The following is a 17,910-nucleotide window of genomic DNA, read 5'->3' as shown; positions in this document are numbered from 1 at the left end:
ACTGGTGGCAAAAATCGCTATGAGCCTAGCACAGTAATACTCTTATTGGCGGATATGACAAGTATTGCTATTAAAAATTTTGGATTATGCATTCAGCAGACTCTAGCCTATAGCACGACGAAACTCCAGAACACCTACCGGAGGAGTGTCCAGTAAGACTAAACCATCTGGGGACCCACACCATAGATACCAGTAAGATGAGGAACTTTAAACCAGGACAAAAATTTGGCAACTCTGCACAAAATAGGACTGGACAAGGAACTTTAAACTCATCTACCAGTGGAAGGCACAATAGATCTATTAGATCGCAGTTCACATTTACTCCAATTAATAATAATAGAACGAAAACTCCAAATCATTGGTGGAATTAGCATGAAATGTCACGGGTAATAACCAATTCATACCGTGTTTAAAAAAGTTCACCAACATGTTTGTTTTATTTGTTATTTTAAATCAATAACCTGGAATTCTAGTGCTTGACCGAAATGGAGTGGAATTACTTAATACTTAGTTCTGAAGAACCTAGTTTAAAGCAATCCACTTCATGATTTTTAAGGGTGAAATCACCAACAATCCCTACCAGACTTGCTAGAGGAAAAATGCACAAGTGTGCAATCGAAACAACAGAACTCGTCGTGTTTTATGTTAGAAATGTATATTGTAATTTCAATTACAAATCAAAGGCGTATATAATTAATATTAAAAGTATTCATTACAAATCAAATAGTTCTACAATTTTATGATTTTTTTTTTGTATAGCACATTTTTTGCAGTTGCAATTGATCGCTTACGTCTTCGTAACCCGTTAAAACAATTTAGAATTTGATGTTGAACATATTAATTTTTGATAGTAAAAAAATAATAAAATGATACTTCAACACGCAACAGACAAAGTTAAACAAGTTAATCACTGCTTGATCTTTACATAGTACATGTATAAATTACAGTAAACAAAAATTTCAACATAAATAGTTGCGGTTTGGGTTTGGTTTCGAATAGTAAGTTTTCCCGTTAGTTTGCTGTGTTCGTAACTTGGCTTTTTTATAGAGTCCTCACATCTGTCTGTATAAATGTATGTAGTATGTATGCCTTGCAGTTGTTGATGGGTACAGAGTATCGAACGACGAAATCTTATTGATAATTGCTTATTTCATATGCATATGCATACACATTTTATCTCGCTCAAACGGGTTAAAAGTTGAATGAATTCATCTGAAGTTTGTCAGTGCTTGGATCAAAGTTGTATTCTGTGCCGTCTGAGGTCGGTGCTAAATTAGATTGTTCGCCCTGCAATCAAAAAATTTCTTTATGGCATGTCGCATCTGTATGAAACATAATAATTTACCTCTGTGAAGTATTTTTCGATTATTTCATAAGCCAGTTTGTAGATCTCGACATTCTCATGGTTTTGCAATCGTTCAATTTTGGCGAGACCTTCACATTCTTCAATCAAATTGGCCACCTCCTCTACATGAGATGCGGCCACTTTGAGCATATTATTGAGACCATCAAGCACAACCTGTTATAAAACACAAAGCAATACAAATAAAAACAGAATTTATCAGTCATAATTGCTTGCATTACACAATAAGGCGTGTGTGCTTACATTGATAACTTGAGTGTCCTGGCACGAAAGCAGATCGCAAAAAGGCGGTATGACACCTTCCTTAATTAATGTAAACACCTGCTCAGGCCTTCCGCTGATGGTCAGGTTACTTATGGCCCATGCAGCCTCCTTCTGCGTCTGAAATTCGCCTTTGCTGAGGTTATCAATAATCTTGGGGAGTAGGCCAACATTGATAACAGCCTGGACCTGCGACTCGTTACCGGCTGTAATATTTGAGAGGAACCAGACAGCCTCTTTGCGTATTTTTTCTTTGGGATGCGACAGCAGCGCTGGAAAATACGACAATGCGTCGTAATTGAGCACCACTTGTGTCTGCTCGTCTGACCCTGTAACAATATTGCCAACGGCGCGAAGAGCCGCCGTTTGCACCTTAACTTCACTATTGCCTAAAAGCGGTATTAGCTTGGGGACAACACCACTGTCAATTACCATTTGGATTTGATCGTTACCACCGTCTGTTAGATAGCTAATGGCCCATACAGTGTCGACCAAAATATTTGTGTCAGTGTGGTGGATGAGCACATTTAGTGCAGGCAGGATTTCGTGTATAGTGGTAGGTGGCGGCGGTGGATCCTTGTTCCTGCACAAATTTACAATTACCCAGGTAACGTTACGCAAAAACGATATTGGAATATCGGGCTTTATGAATGATAGCAATGGTTGAACAACGCCATGCTTAATAACAAAGTCGCGCAGCAAAGGCCCGTCGCCTATAATATTTCCCAGTGCCCAGACAGCCTGTTCACAGACATTCGGAGCAGGTGACTTAAGCAACTGAAGAAAGAGCGGCACAGCGCCAGCCGCAACAACCTGCAAAGAGAACCAAATTACCGATGAAGACCAAAACATTTGTGTTAAATAATTGATCTATTACCTGATTGGTTTGATCGGAAGTGCCGGATGCAATGTTAGTCAACGCCCAAGCAGCCTCAAATTGGAGCATTGTATGATTATGCGGCTTTAGACATTCAACCAGAATGGGCAGAATATCGCTGTTAATCAGATCATTGATGGGTGGATTCTTGTCAGACGACAGCAGTTTCCGTGCTGCTTGAACAGCGGCCAACTGTTGGTCTGGTTTCGAAGGATCTGCGGCGGCCTGAGCCAGCTTTTTCAGGTTTATTGAATTAGGCAATTGCTCGTCCTCGTCTGTGTTCGAATCCAGATTGGGAACGTTACGACGCTTTAATATTGTCTCGTCGCGCTTGTTTTTACGTAGTTCTACAGTCACTTCATTACGCCTGCGACGCATTTCCTGTAACAATTCCACTCAAAATATAAATAAAGACATAGGATAGTTATATATAAGAATAAACTAACATCCTGATCCTTCCCTTTGTTTTTAAAGTTTTGCAAACGATTCTGGTCCAAGGATGTCATTTTTATTACTGTCTATGGTTGTGCGTCAATGAGTTGCGGAACGTGCTTCTCTGTATATACTCCAGATAAATTAAATCCGAAATGCTTGTGCTGCAAATATAAAAATTATTTGAAATATTTTAATTTCTTCACTTTGCAATTGCTCTACCAAACACAGCATTAATTTATACATTATATATGAACGTATTTTGAGCATAGGCGCAACTTTAATATAATCGACCATAAATATTTTATTTTTATACCGCAAGCCTAGAGCACGATGTAAGGAGAAATTACACACATTAATAAAAATGAATGTAGACATTCCGACTAATTGGCCATCGAGAGAACGAGAACTAATACAGTTACGGGGTAAAAAAAACGTAGTACGAAGACAATGACAAGTAGTAGGCGATAAAGACCAAATGGGCCAATCTCGCGTTCAGTGGAAATGGCATTAATAATATTACGAATTCCTTACTATAAAAGTGCCTAATGTCTTTGTTTTCTGTTTTACTTACGTTTACTCTAACTTTTTCCGTAGCTTTGATTTGACTGACACTATAGATGTCTCCGAAATTTTGACAAAAGCCTTTTTGTTGTAAAAAAAATTGCAATTCGTGACAGCGACGTGACTAAAGTTGGCTGCGATTCAGATTGACGGAGATGCCAGCTCGCTTCAATTTCAAATGATATTCTATCGAACAAATGACATCTCTATTAGATATTCCCAAGAATAACAATTGCTGCCCTGAATATCTATCGATTGAAATGTACTGACATGAGATAATTATAGGCATCTACGTATAAACCTTAATCAACAACATTAAAAAAACACAACAATTCAATGTGGCAATACTTTCTTGTACTGTACAAACAGCTAGCTCCGTTGAATGACTAAGCCTTTGCGATGACAGAAAAGACAGAGAACGCTGCGTCGTTGGAGAAGCAGGAACAGTCGCAGCAATCACAATTGGTTTCACAATCCGTTCCAGCAGCAAAGAGTCTGATTGCTAATGTAAAGCGCGAAAAGATTGACACCGAGATCGAGGCAAAACTTAAGGCATTAAATGTCAAAGAGTCGTTGCAAAATTCTTTATCACAAGCAGTGCATGGATTAGAGAACGATACCGGCAGCAGTAGCAACAGCAACGACAATGGTTCATCCCACGATGATAAAAAACAGATAGAGCATGTAAAGTCATCTAATGAAATTCTAGCGGAGCTTTTTGGAGTCTTTAATGTTGCACCACCTGAAGAACTATTGGACGATAAGAACTTACTGAAAAAAAACAAAAGAATCAGAAGAGAAAAAAATAAAAAGTCGCGCTATAGTAAGATAAGCAAGTCAGATGAAGAGGTCTTCCACAGTGAAGGAGTTGTTAGCGAGGGTAAGCTTGAACACAAGCACAAGCGGAAAAAGCATAAACACAAGCATAAGGACAGCAAAGAGAAACATAAGAATAAAGATCGTGAAAAGTCCGATTACAAAAGCAAAGATACAGATAATGAAAGTGAGGCTAAGGAACGCAAAGGTCGAGACCGAAAAAGATCTGCACCTATGGAGGCATTCAATATATCATCGCCAGTTAAGAAGAAGACTCAATCAGATTTGATAGAGTGTAGAATAGGGCAGCGAATTCACAAAAGCTTATGCAGTGACAGGAACAAAGAAGATGAAAGTACTCACACAAACAAGAATATCAATGGCAGAGCAACAAGAGTGAAAAGGGAGCGTCGCCAGTCGGACGAACTTTCGCTCTCCGATGAGGAAACGTATCTTCGACAGAAGGCAAACGGTCGGCGCCTATTTTACAAAGATGACACATCGAGCACCCGTCAGAGCTCTCACGCTAGGTATCAGAACAACTTCATCCATCGCTCTCGCTCCCGTTCCAGATCACGCGATTTGGGAATCGATAAAAAGCGGCTACTAGAGATTGCTCGCCGTAACGCTATTAGTATGTTTAAGCTTGGCAACATGGCTGGCATTTCTGAAATGACGCCAGAAGTAAAAGACAAAGTGTTGCTCAAAATGCGCTATGGTGGCCGAACTGTGCAGGATCTAACCGACTTTTGCAAAAAGATCTCCAATGGCGAAATGCTTTCCGATCTCAGCTCTGACGACGATTCCGATGTAGACAAAAACGGCAATGCGAAAGCATTTCACCATCCTTTCCAACTAAAAGAGCGTGAGCCCATCGTCATGCACATACGAAACTCGACACCGCTTTTGCCATCCGCACGTCAAGAGGATCAAGCCAAGGCGATCACCATGCAATTTCCCGTCTCTTCCGGCCAAGTGCATCGCATGAACGAGGCATGGGTTCCTGTAGAGAGCAAGAACCAGCTGGCACCACTGCCTTCACTTCCGCCCGCTAAGCAGGCGACAAACATGTTCAAGGATGTACAACGAAATGTGTTTGCGAAGCTCATACCACAGCAGCAGCAACAAGAGCCTGCCTTCAAGCCAGCTGGTGCGCCTTTGGACCCTTCGGCCGGAATCGAAAGCAATAGCTCAGCGTGCAGCATTCCGTCCGTCATATCTGCGCCTATGTCTGGGTCGGCTCCAGTTGCTGAGCCGCCGACGCCTACACTGCCGCTTGTTTTGCCTGATCCAAGACCACTGTCTTTTGTGGCTGAAGTGCCGATTCCATCAATATCAGTGACTTCATCAAGTGCTTCAATTTTTCCGGAGGTACCATCACCCGCTATGGATGTTTCTGCAATAATCACTCAACGGCTGAGTGCCATACGACGTCTCCAGGTAAACTCATGTTGTAAAGCTGTCAGATCACGGATTTTTATTACAGAGCTATTTTATTTATTTTTGAATAGACTAATCCAACCGACCCGGAGGCACTTAAAATGATGTACAATGCTCAGAGAGACATGACATCATGGGCATCGTCCAAGCATTTGCCTGGGCAGTTCACGGGCAGCACTGGTGCCCAGGTAATGAAAGTGCACGAGTTGAACAGCGGTCCACAATTGTGGGCCCGACGGGATCAGCTCACATCGACTAAGCCAGTTACTGGAGGCATGGGCATGGCGCTGCTTCAGAAAATGGGTTGGAAGCCCGGTGAGGGCTTGGGACGTACCAAAACGGGCTCACTGCAACCGTTGCAACTGACTGTTAAGCTAGATAAACGCGGCTTGGTGTCACGAGAGGACAGAAAGCAGCAATCTGCCCGTCAAGCGACACAATGGGGTCCTGGCGGAGGGCACATATTTAAAACAAAGAAGGATATTTACGAGAGTCATGTTACCCTTAACACCCTTGACAAGCATCCCGTATGTGTCTTAAATGAGTTGACATCGAAAAATAAGTGGACCCCACCACAGTATACATTGAAGGAAGATTCTGGCCCCGCGCACAGTCGTTTATTTCTCTTTTCCGTGGAGATTAACGGCCAAGCCTATACGCCACCTCAGGGATGCAACACCAAGAAGGAGGCGAAGCTTAACGCGGCAAAAATGTGCCTACAGTCATTGGGCATTCTGCCGCCCATTTAGGGTAAATGGTCGTGATTTGGCCTTATGCAGGACTTTTGAATATTTAACAGTTGTATGGTTAGATAGAATATGTATGTATATGCATATATGTATGTAAGATTGTGTATATAACTGGAAATAAACTTACTTAGGTCATAAATGCAATCAATGGGCGATTTACAGATTACGTAGCCCAGCATCTATTTTGATTACATCTGTTAGCTTTCAAGGCTTGGCGCCTATTAAGCACATTTTGAGAATTGTAAGCTTTAAGCTTTGTGTATATACGATACAATCAGCAGCTGTTTTAATGTTGAAAGCTAGGAATGGGGGTTGGTACTCTTGCCACAAGCGCTACGTTATTTGAGCGGTGGTGTAGTCTAGACTTAAAATAACTCAGTTTACCCAAGAATCACAGAATGAGATCCTAGAACATTTGAATACATACATATATGTATGTATATAATTAAACTTAATACATACATATGTATGTAGCTCGTGCTCATGTATGTACATACATACATATGTATTTTAGTGAACCAGGCATGCAGCATCCAACATACATACACATGTACATATATATTTACATACATTTGTATGTAAGTTCTAATCCATATGTATGTATATAGACGCGTATAAATGTACATACATATATGTATGCACATAATGTTTTATCAAATATGTGTTTGTGCTTCCAACTGCAGAAGGCTGTGCTGATGTTGACTACGGATTTAATATTGCGTGCTGTGCATTAAGGACTGCCTTAAAGTACCCAATAAATGCTGTCATGGAAACGTGTCGATGTTGCGCTAAGTGTGACTTCGATGGGAACAACAACTACTGGCTGGATCTATTCCATCCGAGTCGTTGCCAAAAAGAAATAGCGGAAATTCGCTTAGAGCTCGTTAACTGGAAATTACAGGTAAGGAAACAAACATATGATCTGTCAAAGCAAGCGTTATACATTAATGTACTACTGTATTTTACTGTATATTAAACTTTTATTGCCGTTTGCTAATCTATCGAATATTATTCAAATTTTATTATTCGAAAACAGATATTTCCTAATGATGGACTACCACAAAAAATATGTAGCGATTGCTTTATGAAGTTTTTTTCCTTACACACGTTTCGTCTTGCTTGTCAGGATGCACAAATTAAGCTGTCAAATATTTTTGATAAAATCGATGCTAACACGCTCTATGATAGGACGGATAGTGCAGACGACAATGAGAAGAGTGTTAATAGTCACCAAATAAATACTGCCGGAAACATAGAACACAACACAACACAAGCCACTACCAATGTTGGTATCACTATAGAATCAAAAGCAAACTTAAACGAGGTAGATAAAACCTCGACCTCATTGTGTGACGATGAAGCAAACCGCTTTGTGGTTGGCGATACCTTAAACGTTAGCTACGCTTGCAAATTCTGCTACAAGTCAAAGGATACTTACGAGCTCCAGCACTTGCTCCTGGAGCATATAAGTAGCGCACACAACCCAAATGCGCCATATAGCTGTCCCAAGTGTCAGAATAGCTTTCAAGATGCAGCCTCACGTACTATGCATATGAAAAGTTGTCATGTGCTTAAGCTTTATACATGTGAAGTTTGCGGTAAGAAGTACGGAGATCGACACAACCTAGGGCATCATGTAGAAAAATATCACTCGGGTACAGACTTTGAATGCAGTAAATGCGAAAAGCGATTCTTTAGCCGCAAAAGCTTACAATACCATATGAATTGGCATAATCCGGAACGTCAGCTCAGATGTCGTCACGACGGATGCGATAGAATTTTTATCAACCGGCGGCACCTTAAATGTCACGAAGTTACTCACACTACAGATCCCCGCAAAAGTGAATACTGCTGCTTTTGCGGTAAAGGTATATATGGTACACAGAGGACTTAGCCCTCTACTCCGTTCGCTTCATGAACTACGTTGACACTTCTATAGCAAGTGGGCGCATTAAAGTTGGGCGCAGCCGTCCTTTATATACACTTTAACTAGGGCAACAAACAGAAGCACGCAGTCACAAACATACACACAAAAAAATTTTGTTGGCACAGCAACAATTAAATTTTTTGGCCTGTCATGCCGTGTAAAATGATGTAAGACTCTTTTTCATACAACTGAATTGCGACTTTTAAATAATAGAGTTTTGCATTTAAAGAGCCTTTTAATTCTATGATATTCTAATTAAACTCTTAATTCAGGAATGAATGTTGTCCGTCATAATTATGCAAATATATACAGACAAAAAATTTATGTATATGTATATGTAATAATTTAGCAATGATAGTACATATTTCAATGTCGATATGATTTTTTATTTCCACATTCGCATACGTCTGCTTCGCGACGTTTCAATGTGTACGGATGGACTTTGTCCGATGAGCAGCGATTATAGTGAGACAGGGTAAGGGATGCAACAAGTGATGTTTTGCTCGAAGCGCGAGGGATAATGTTGAGTTGAGTTGCGTTATATGACCCGATATAGCAAATGTATCTACATATGTATGTTATTGTAGTCTTTACTAACAATCAAATGTCTTTTTAATTTATTTATTTATTTATTTAATGTCAACTAAGAGCAGTTGGACAGTCGATGAGAGAAAAATATTAGCCATGTATAGTTTGTATATTACAAATATAGATCGTTAGAAATTAAATCTTTTATAATGTTTTGTAATTTTACTTCTTGTTGTATATTCCTTTATTTTTTAAAACCACTTCTGACGTATTTGGTGACGCTTGCGCGAGTGTTAAACAGACCCGAACATTTGTTTGCAAGGATTGGGGGAAACCAGAAAACCCAATTCAGATCTGGATTAAGTTAATTGTTAATATTTAGTGAGTTAAGATGCACGGCGTAGTAGATAACTCTGGAGCGGGTCTTCTGTGTTCTGTATAACAGAATAAAGAGTTCGCCTCATTATTTATTCAGACACAGGAGTGTCGAAGAGGCTCTGCAGGTAAATAGTTAGTTTGGCATAAAGTTAAGAGTTACAGGGAACAAATTTTTCGAGTATACTAACAGGAACCGAGAAACTTAAGTTGAAACCCAACATATTGAAGGAGTCAATTTCCCCTTTAATTAATTTAATCATGAACATGATTCGTCGATTAGTTAAAGATTTTTTTTTAAAGATGTGCAGATTAATTTAAAAGTAGATCTAACTAGAGTAAGATGGTAGATCAACACATGGAACCCAGTTAAAGCCACGTAAAGCAAATATACAAATTTTTTTTGAAAGATTCAATCACTAAGTCAGGTGTGGTCTCGAGTATTGTGTGAGACCAATACCAATAGCATCCATATTCCGAATCGGTCATCGAACCAAGAGATATATTTAAAGTAGTTTAGTTGTGTAAGGGTCATCTAAATTCTTTAGCCCCACCTGTTGATAAAAGCCGAGAACTTAATTGCGCTTACTGACAGTTAAGAACATGTTATGTATAAACTTGCAGGTCTATCAGAGGAGAGATAACCCGACCTGCATTTCTCGTTGGTCATTTAACCTCCTGATAATCTGAGTATGGTGGAGAGGCAATTTATCCACTGTAGTAGTTCGTTCACGATGTGAGGCTTCGTAGTTCTGTCTATGGACAGACATAATTATACATTAGGACTACATTAAAGTTTTAATAAAATTATTTTTTAGATGCACCAATTAAAAAAAGCGATAATCAAGATCGGTCTTGCAATACACTCACGATACTTGTCATGATATGTGTGCTCTTAAATGACTCGATGATCACAGACTTACATCATCATGCATTACATCAAAATGATCTGGAATGCAAAATGCACTTGAACGGCGCATCGTTTTAATAAATTAGGGTAAAGAGCCAAAGGGACCTAAGGCTCTATGACTTACCTTATGTTGAGTGTGACACCAGACGTTACGAATACTGGGCTTTGCTAAACCAGACCGGGAGCTCTCGAAACACCCCTCTTGCAGTTCTGTTAGTGTAATGCGTTAGTAATTGGAATCCATTCAGAAAATTGTTGTTGGAAGTCCCCCAATTCAGCTTAAGTTTATTCACAGTAGAGAGCTGGTGTGCAATTAACAGAGTCAAAATGCTTACATAGATCAGTATATAGTCAACATCAGTCGTGGGCCATTTTGTTCCTTGTGCAAAAACCGTTTGATTACATTACGAAAAACTCAAAAGTAGATTAGTGGTAGTAGACTTATATTACAAACCTGTTGGCTAAGTGGTGAAAAACATTGAGCTGCTGAAATGCCATTAATGAGATAGAATTTTTTCCAAAAAGTTTAGGGTAGGCAGACAATTTGAGGTCTAGATACCCCCTAATAAGTATTGTGTTTACACATAACTCTTCAGTAGGGCCATATTTTATGGTAACGGACATAATAAAAGATTCCTTACCAGATTGGAGGCATAATAGGAACATTTAAGCGGACAAGGCAAATAATCTAATCTGTAAAAGTAATATAGTGAACCAGACGCGTATTTAAGTACGCACCTGGCTACACCTCAGGTCCCGGAGAGAACGTAGGTTCTTCATTAATTTAGTTTCACGCGAATATTGAGTGCGCTTCAGTTAATCATCAGGTACTCTCGCCAACAAAATTAGATCTTTGTTGATGTTATAAGCTGTTAGTTGTGTGTTTCTGAAAAGTTGATTGTTATGAAAGGCTGCTGAATCTAGATGACTCGTTGTTGAATATAAAATAACGTCTGCATGAATAGATCGGCTGATGCCTGATCATTATTTGCCGTAGTATTTGCACAAGAAACATAGTTAGGTGTTGAATACGATTTACGTTTAGAATTTACAAAATTATAAAACTGTTTAGGATCCTGAACAAACTTGGAAGCCGTACAGCGACAAATAAATATTGTGTAAGTTGAGAAAAAAATTAAACAAGTTAAAATTGATTTAGCCGGAGTAACTTGTGTTGAAGCTTATATATTTTCCTGATATTAAGGCGCATAAAAATCCCAGAAAATTTCACTTCCCTAGTACGTTTCTTGTATTCTTTTTAGAAGAATAACGCTGATTTTTTATATTTTTTAAGCCGCTAACTGTTCTCTAGTAAACCGTATAAACGGTTGACTTTTTAAGGGACCTAGCCAGGTTGTCTCTGAATGCTCTAACGAGGAGCGGACGGATATTCAAAAAGTATTTAAGGGAGTTTAGTAAAAAAGAACAAAGCCAATTTTTAAGGTATCTATTGTGGGACTCAAAAAAAGTGTTATACTGGATACCAGTCCTTGACTGAGTAATGATTTATAATAGATTTTTTAATTTATTAAAAGTCGGCCTTTCTTATAAAAAGATCAAACATGAATGGCTAGTAGGCCGCTGCATTCGGGTAGGCTGACGTTTGCTCAAGTAGCGAGGTGGCAGATGTGCTCTAACAAATGAAATTGTAAAGTGATGTTGAGATACATTCTTCCCGGGAAGCACAATCGGATCTATTCTGGACTGAACTTGCGCTAAGCTCTGGATTATGCATCCCGGCACTGATGTGCAAATTTCATAAGATCAAAGGAAATGAATCGGGTTTTGTTACATTCGAAGGAACATTAGGGTATTTATTCAATATAAAGGATTAAGAATTCCTAAGTTTTAATTATATGAAAATCGGTAATTGCGGCAAGTCTTATATAAGTCAGGCAGTTCTATTTGGGTCTGTTTGGCCAGTATGTTCGGAGCCCCTGTTGGTCGCTAGTCAGGACTTACCAGTTATCCATAGTGACCAAGATATTTCTTCGGTAATATTTACCGAAGGTTCCTGAAATACACAATAAATAAATCCTTTTCAGATAGCTGTAGAAGAAGCGATATTGAATTGGGTTTACTTGACATGAGGATTTGTATTGTTTCATTATAAGATTGTAAACATCGTATGTCTGAGGTAGGAAATATAGGAGCACGGGTTTTATTATAGAAAGGAAATTTGTACAACACTAGTCCAATCTCTATTTAACGGAGTGCAACCAAAATTCTGCTTTATCATGGATAAGGATTATATAGAACATAGATTAATTCCGATAAGCAAGGGCGGATTCAACGGCAATCAATACGCCACCACCACCCCACGTGACAGACGGTCAAATCTATAAGTGGTATATATTTTGTGGAAATTGTCCATTGAACTAAGAAATTTACAGCTTTAACCAGTTTTCAGGTCGCAACCGGCCAACTCACAAGCCGCGAAGGACAACTCATCTCCAGTAATGATTCAAGAAGACTGAGACGTATCTAATATAGTTAGCTTAATTCTTTGATCGCCTTAATGTGCCTTCTAAACCATTTTTGATACGGCCCTTCGTCAAAACAACAATGCATGTAGAGTTATGTTTTATGACATATCATTAGTAAGGTTGTTAGTCGCTGTTTGCTTCCATGTAAGAAACAATCATTAATTTTAATGAGCAGGCGAACACCGTGAGTCTTGCTTTCAGTTTCTTAACAGTAATTACTCTTATAGTCTCCAAGCCAATAGTCGTTTGTGGGCAGAAAGAACTAGTTCGCAAAAACAGAAAACTGCTGCATGAGAATCTTCCTTCAGTTTATGGTGACTGCATCGAATAGATTCTGGTGGCACGATGCAGATTAATAAAGTATTCGTTTAATATTTAAAATATTAAATTTTCTACAGGATTAGTAGAGTTAAGGATCTTGATGAATGTAAGCAATTAATCTTCACATAAGTACTCACGGCGACGTGAAGTACTAGCACAAAAAAACTTTGTGTTCCGTAAAGGAAAGAGCTAATCAGAGACATTAGGAAGCAGGGGCGGAGTAATGTAAAAAAACTTATCAACCAGGCGATCTAACACGTCTTTTTAACAATTTTAGACTTGACGGACAGCTCATCATCATTTTATAACAATACTAGAGGCAAACTGCAGAGTAACATGGGTTGTTAACTGAGCAGTTTACCGAATTAGTTACTATCATTAGTTTTTTTTAAGGGTGTACTGCTTGTAGGCCAACTCGGGATATGTCGTAAAACCTTTAAGAGACTTTAAAACTGAGTACTCCTATACTTAATAAGAAGAAACGTCCGCATCATTGGAAAGTTTATTTGAATCCATACCACTGTGCTTCGCCAGAGCATAAAAATCTAGCATTTAGTATTCGCGAGTAAAACGCAGCAGTATTAAGGTACCAAGTTCCTGTTTACCGCCTATCGCCAGTTCAATTCCTTCCATCTGCTAGGCCCAGGCTTTCACGAGCCAAAGACTTCATTTATCGTAATGACCATTATCTTAAGCGTGATCATATTTTTCATAATAGAGCTATCTGTGCTTAGATCTTGAATACGTGGAAGGCAGTCTCTGCCACACTTCACATGCTATCACAAATTTATGTTCGCAACGACGCCACCATTCCAGTCCCGATATGCGACTCAGCCAGTGACATTTGGTCATCATCCGCTTTGGCAAAAATTATGCATTTTATCACGTAACCCCTGCCCACAGTCCAAACTGCGAAACAGTTTTAACACCAAAAGTGTTTTATTACTGATCCCTAGAACTCTACGAGAATTACCAGTCAACCAGCCGACCGTGTACGTATTAGTAGTAATTTTTAAGACAAATCTACATTAAGCTAATCTGCAACGACTCATAATGAGCGCTACAGACCTAAATCGGGGGAGAAGCATACTAGGTGATTTAATTCATTTTCGAAGGAGCACTCTGGAGCTGAGTTAGTTATTTGTGTGTTCGTCAGAGCGCTGATTATTTACAACGAAAATCCAATAATTGCTCTCAACAACTCAAAACCACAACCCACCTATTACTGACTATGCCACCACTTGCCACAGCCCATCTACCTAAGCAACCCGGTTTCATTAATAAATACAATACGGAAAAGTCTCAAAAGAAATACAAGAAGGAGCGCGTATAAAAAATATAAGCTAAGTGTTTTAGTGTCGTTTAGCATGCTCTGGCGAAGGGACGTGCTCTATACCTTGTAAGAATGCTCAATAATCCAAACAACATATCATAACAAAAAACAAGCCTAGCAATAAAGACTCCTTTGCCCGACTCCTCGAAAACCATATTGTGTAACAGTTTATAATTTTAGATGCCACCATTCGACAACAATCAATAAGCCACGAAAATTAGTACTTACTCGCTTAAATACCTTATTTAGCTCACCCCAAACATGCCTTCAATGGCATTATTGCTCCGCTCCTTTTCAACCTTGCTCACCGTGAATATCGTCACTACATCTCAAACTTAAGCTAGTTTAAATACCACTAATACATTACGGCCCTTATCAGATCAGATTCCAATTAAAATACGTGACACATGTCGGTTTATAGACAATGTTATTAGATATTAGTCTAACTCATAGATAAAGCTTTACGTTCCCGTTTCACAGTCCCGAAAAATGCTCTTAATAAATTCAAACATTAATTAATCAACTTAAAACAGAATAATTCTATCAGAGTACCGATTTGGCGCCCGCCCGGATTCTCACGCATCTGGCATCTAGCCGCAACAACATATCAATCGCTTCCCGTCTAGATTCTTAAAAATTTTCACATTGTTAACTTGTCCTGATCTACGCGATCCGCTTCGATAGATGCTGTCTTGAGTTAGATGAAAAATTTTTATGCTTTATTTATATCCCCGATCTAGTATGTCGGTACATCTATTTTACATTTACCTCATCATCTCACTTCTTTGCGAATTTCTTTCATTTGAGCTAACTTTATTTTGGGTCATTTTTGAACTTTTGATCATGTTTACATTTTTCCATATATTTTGGAAAATACGAAAGTTGCATTTTTATCAATAGCTTTTGAATTTATTAACATGCCTCTACATGATTGATTTTAGTGAAAATTTAATATTTTTACCTCTTGCCCTTTGAAGAAATGAATTGAAAATAGAATTTTCTTGAATATTCCTGTGGAAATTCATTTTGCTTCTTTAAAGCATATTAGCTATTTTTATAGAATTTTTGTGAAAAATTGTAGTTCTAGGTTTGGCTGTACAGCAATCACCCATTATCCATCATTATCACCCGTCAATCTTGACAAACCATTTTATATATGTACTTGTATATAGAAATGTATATAAAAAATACAATATAATAGAAAGAATATAGACTATATAGTATATATGAAATCTTTTGAACTTTACAAATATTCTTTTCTGCCTGCAGCTTTTTTACATCTGAAGACTTTGCGCTGGCATATTTATCGACAGCATGGTGGGGAGAAGCCTTTTAAATGTGCTATGTGCATTGACGGTGAGCCGCATAATCCAAAAGACTGAAATATTTCCCCTTACGGGCAATTTTTCTAGCTGCTTATACATACATACATATTGAAAAACTGAATTTTTCGAGCTCTGTTCGATATGATCTAAAATTCACACCATATAATGCCTGTATTCCATAAAACGTACTACTCTTTTAAAAAGGTAAATTCATATCTAATATGTCTGTATAAATACATTTCAATATTATAAAAGTATTAATTCATAATTATCAATTAATCAAAATATCTAACAAGAAGAACGCATTAAAGTTGAGTGATGAGTTATTTGAATTATTATTATTTTGCCATTTAAGTTTTCGATTTTAAGAGCAGGAGTACTAAATCTCCATGTGAAATTTGGGTGCACCAGCTTTTGTATATGGATGCCACAGAAATAAGTTCCACTGTAAGCATTTCAGCGCTTAAATTTCTTCCTACTCTCTGGAAGAAATATACAATATACAAGTATAGAAGGATAATACAATAAAGTGCGCGGGAAAATGTAAGGTGCTTGTTAGCTGTTAGCAGCTAAGCGCCACATTTAATTGTTTTTGCATAACCGATTAGATATTATTATTAAGTAAAATCGAATTTTTGAGGGCGGTAGTGGGCGTTATGTAGTTTAGTCAACATGTCGAATTTCACAACTCTGACAATCGTTAGTCGATTTTTGGAATTTACACACTGGAGTCTTAATAAAAAAATAAGTTTTATGAATAATTCTAAATCTTGGATATTTTTTAGTCTTTTCGTCATATGTCGAGAAACGCATTCATATGCTGAAACAACACATGGAAAATCTGACAGTGCAGGAGCGAAGCGAGTGTATGTTCCAATCTTGTCGTAAGGAATTTGAAAGTGGAAAAGAACTTATACAGCACATGAACGAGAGTCATTTGAAGCGTCAGGATATTTCTCCAGTAATCGCTAATAGTAAGCGTGTTCTCCAGCCTCAACGAGAAAGACAGTATACAGGGCTTTTTCAATGCGAGAACTGCACTCAAAGATTTAATATGAAGTCATCGCTGGAGCGTCACATGGCTGTTCATTCTACTGATCGGTCGCACGCCTGTACTGAGTGCTCCAAGCGGTATAAACGTGCCCAGGATTTGAAGTGGCATATGAAGACGCACGACAATAATAAATCCAATGTGTGTAATATATGCGGAAAGGCATTTTTCCTAAAATATGTACTAACTCAGCACATGCGAAGCCATGATGGTGAGATGGAACTAAGATTAATTAATTTTGAATGAGTTGATCGCCTTGATTTAATTTGTAGTTCTAGAAAAGAACTTTAAATGCGACAAGTGCGGACGCTCTTATCTGTTTGAGAAATCCCTTCGCCTACACGAACGTATCCATTCAGATGATACATATTACAAGTGTGACTTTTGTCAGGAGTGCTTTGTAACACATGTTAAGTTAAAAAGTACTTTCAACAATTAATTCTGATTAATTTCTATCGTTATTAACAGTTTCTTTTTACAGCGCATATTAAAAAAGTTCATGAAAATTTCAATTCCCCGGATAATTTTATGACTGGTTCGAGTTTCCAAGTGTAAGAACGCACGAACAGATGAACAAGGAGACAAAATCCAATTAATTCAGTTGTCTTCCTGATCAAACTTTATGGGTCCTAATCTTACAAGTTTACCTAAAATCTACATATAAGAAATACTTAAAAATAGGCATATTCAGATTTTGAAAATCAACCCGGGAACGCCTGAAAACTTAAATTTTCTATAATGGTGGGGAAACCTAATTAGAAAGTTGAAAAATTGGATTTTTATACACTTTGACATTTTTGTAAAAAATGGAAAAAGGGTATTATAAAGTGTCTCAAATGTATGGTAACGGGGAGAAGGAGGCGTGGCAGCCCCATAAAGTAATATATATTCCCTGATCAGCTAGACAGCTGAGTCGATATAGCATGTCGTCTGTTCCGTTTCCGTCTGGTATAGTGCGTGTTTCTCAGCAACTATAAAAAGCAATAGCAACATTTGGTATGTAGGGCTCCTATATCAGGACACAACGCTTTATTTTATTATTTTAATTTCCTGCCCCCTCTCCCGTAATGAAAAAAAGCAATATATAAAGGCAAGTACAAAAATCTTTAAAAATCTGAATAAATCACAAAATGGTCTAGTCATGTTTTCGAC

At 38.2% G+C, this 17,910-nt stretch overlaps 3 protein-coding genes across 4 annotated transcripts; 2 read left to right on the top strand and 1 right to left on the bottom strand.

Annotated features, from left to right (window-relative positions):
* Positions 1-914: 914 nt before the first annotated feature.
* On the bottom strand, positions 915-3,610 carry LOC108603876 (importin subunit alpha-3). The gene is made up of 6 exons (XM_017993047.2): positions 3,508-3,610; positions 2,948-3,097; positions 2,502-2,882; positions 1,607-2,437; positions 1,346-1,519; positions 915-1,287 (listed from the first exon to the last, which is right to left on the bottom strand). The coding sequence occupies exons 2-6, from the start codon at positions 3,005-3,007 to the stop codon at positions 1,192-1,194; spliced, it is 1,542 nt and encodes a 513-aa protein (XP_017848536.1). The 5' UTR covers positions 3,008-3,097; positions 3,508-3,610; the 3' UTR covers positions 915-1,191.
* A 126-nt stretch (positions 3,611-3,736) lies between these two features.
* Positions 3,737-6,640, top strand: LOC108603874 (protein SON). The gene is made up of 2 exons (XM_017993046.2): positions 3,737-5,753; positions 5,825-6,640. Exons 1-2 carry the CDS (start codon positions 3,897-3,899, stop codon positions 6,500-6,502), a joined length of 2,535 nt encoding a protein of 844 aa, XP_017848535.1. The 5' UTR covers positions 3,737-3,896; the 3' UTR covers positions 6,503-6,640.
* Positions 6,641-6,829: 189 nt separating this feature from the next.
* Positions 6,830-17,653, top strand: LOC108602429 (zinc finger protein 878). Of its 2 annotated transcripts, XM_033293053.1 has the most exons (7): positions 6,830-6,935; positions 7,186-7,403; positions 7,539-8,370; positions 15,652-15,738; positions 16,493-16,969; positions 17,031-17,180; positions 17,240-17,653. In XM_033293053.1, the coding sequence occupies exons 2-7, from the start codon at positions 7,269-7,271 to the stop codon at positions 17,311-17,313; spliced, it is 1,755 nt and encodes a 584-aa protein (XP_033148944.1). In that variant the 5' UTR covers positions 6,830-6,935; positions 7,186-7,268; the 3' UTR covers positions 17,314-17,653. The 2 variants fall into 2 exon arrangements, with proteins under 2 accessions (XP_033148944.1, XP_033148945.1); XM_033293054.1 differs by lacking the exon at positions 6,830-6,935 and having other exon boundaries at positions 7,172-7,403.
* The last annotated feature ends 257 nt before the right edge of the window (positions 17,654-17,910 follow it).

The sequence above is a fragment of the Drosophila busckii genome, chromosome 2R, assembly GCF_011750605.1.
Source record: "Drosophila busckii strain San Diego stock center, stock number 13000-0081.31 chromosome 2R, ASM1175060v1, whole genome shotgun sequence".
Lineage (NCBI taxonomy): Eukaryota > Metazoa > Arthropoda > Insecta > Diptera > Drosophilidae > Drosophila > Drosophila busckii.
This window is presented reverse-complemented; position numbering and strand designations above follow the sequence as displayed.

Excerpts from the sequence above, each read along its gene's own strand:
- LOC108602429 (XM_033293053.1), top strand. The coding sequence starts at position 7,269 with ATGGAAACGTGTCGATGTTGCGCTAAGTGTGACTTCGATGGGAACAAC. Across the intron at positions 8,371-15,651 it reads CTGCTGCTTTTGCGGTAAAG|CTTTTTTACATCTGAAGACT; the intron begins GTATATATGGTA and ends TTCTGCCTGCAG. Across the intron at positions 17,181-17,239 it reads AACACATGTTAAGTTAAAAA|CGCATATTAAAAAAGTTCAT; the intron begins GTACTTTCAACA and ends TTCTTTTTACAG.
- LOC108603876 (XM_017993047.2), bottom strand. The coding sequence starts at position 3,007 with ATGACATCCTTGGACCAGAATCGTTTGCAAAACTTTAAAAACAAAGGG. Across the intron at positions 2,438-2,501 it reads CTTCCGATCAAACCAATCAG|GTTGTTGCGGCTGGCGCTGT; the intron begins GTAATAGATCAA and ends TTCTCTTTGCAG. Across the intron at positions 1,288-1,345 it reads TCGAAAAATACTTCACAGAG|GGCGAACAATCTAATTTAGC; the intron begins GTAAATTATTAT and ends TTTTGATTGCAG.
- LOC108603874 (XM_017993046.2), top strand. The coding sequence starts at position 3,897 with ATGACAGAAAAGACAGAGAACGCTGCGTCGTTGGAGAAGCAGGAACAG. Across the intron at positions 5,754-5,824 it reads GTGCCATACGACGTCTCCAG|ACTAATCCAACCGACCCGGA; the intron begins GTAAACTCATGT and ends ATTTTTGAATAG.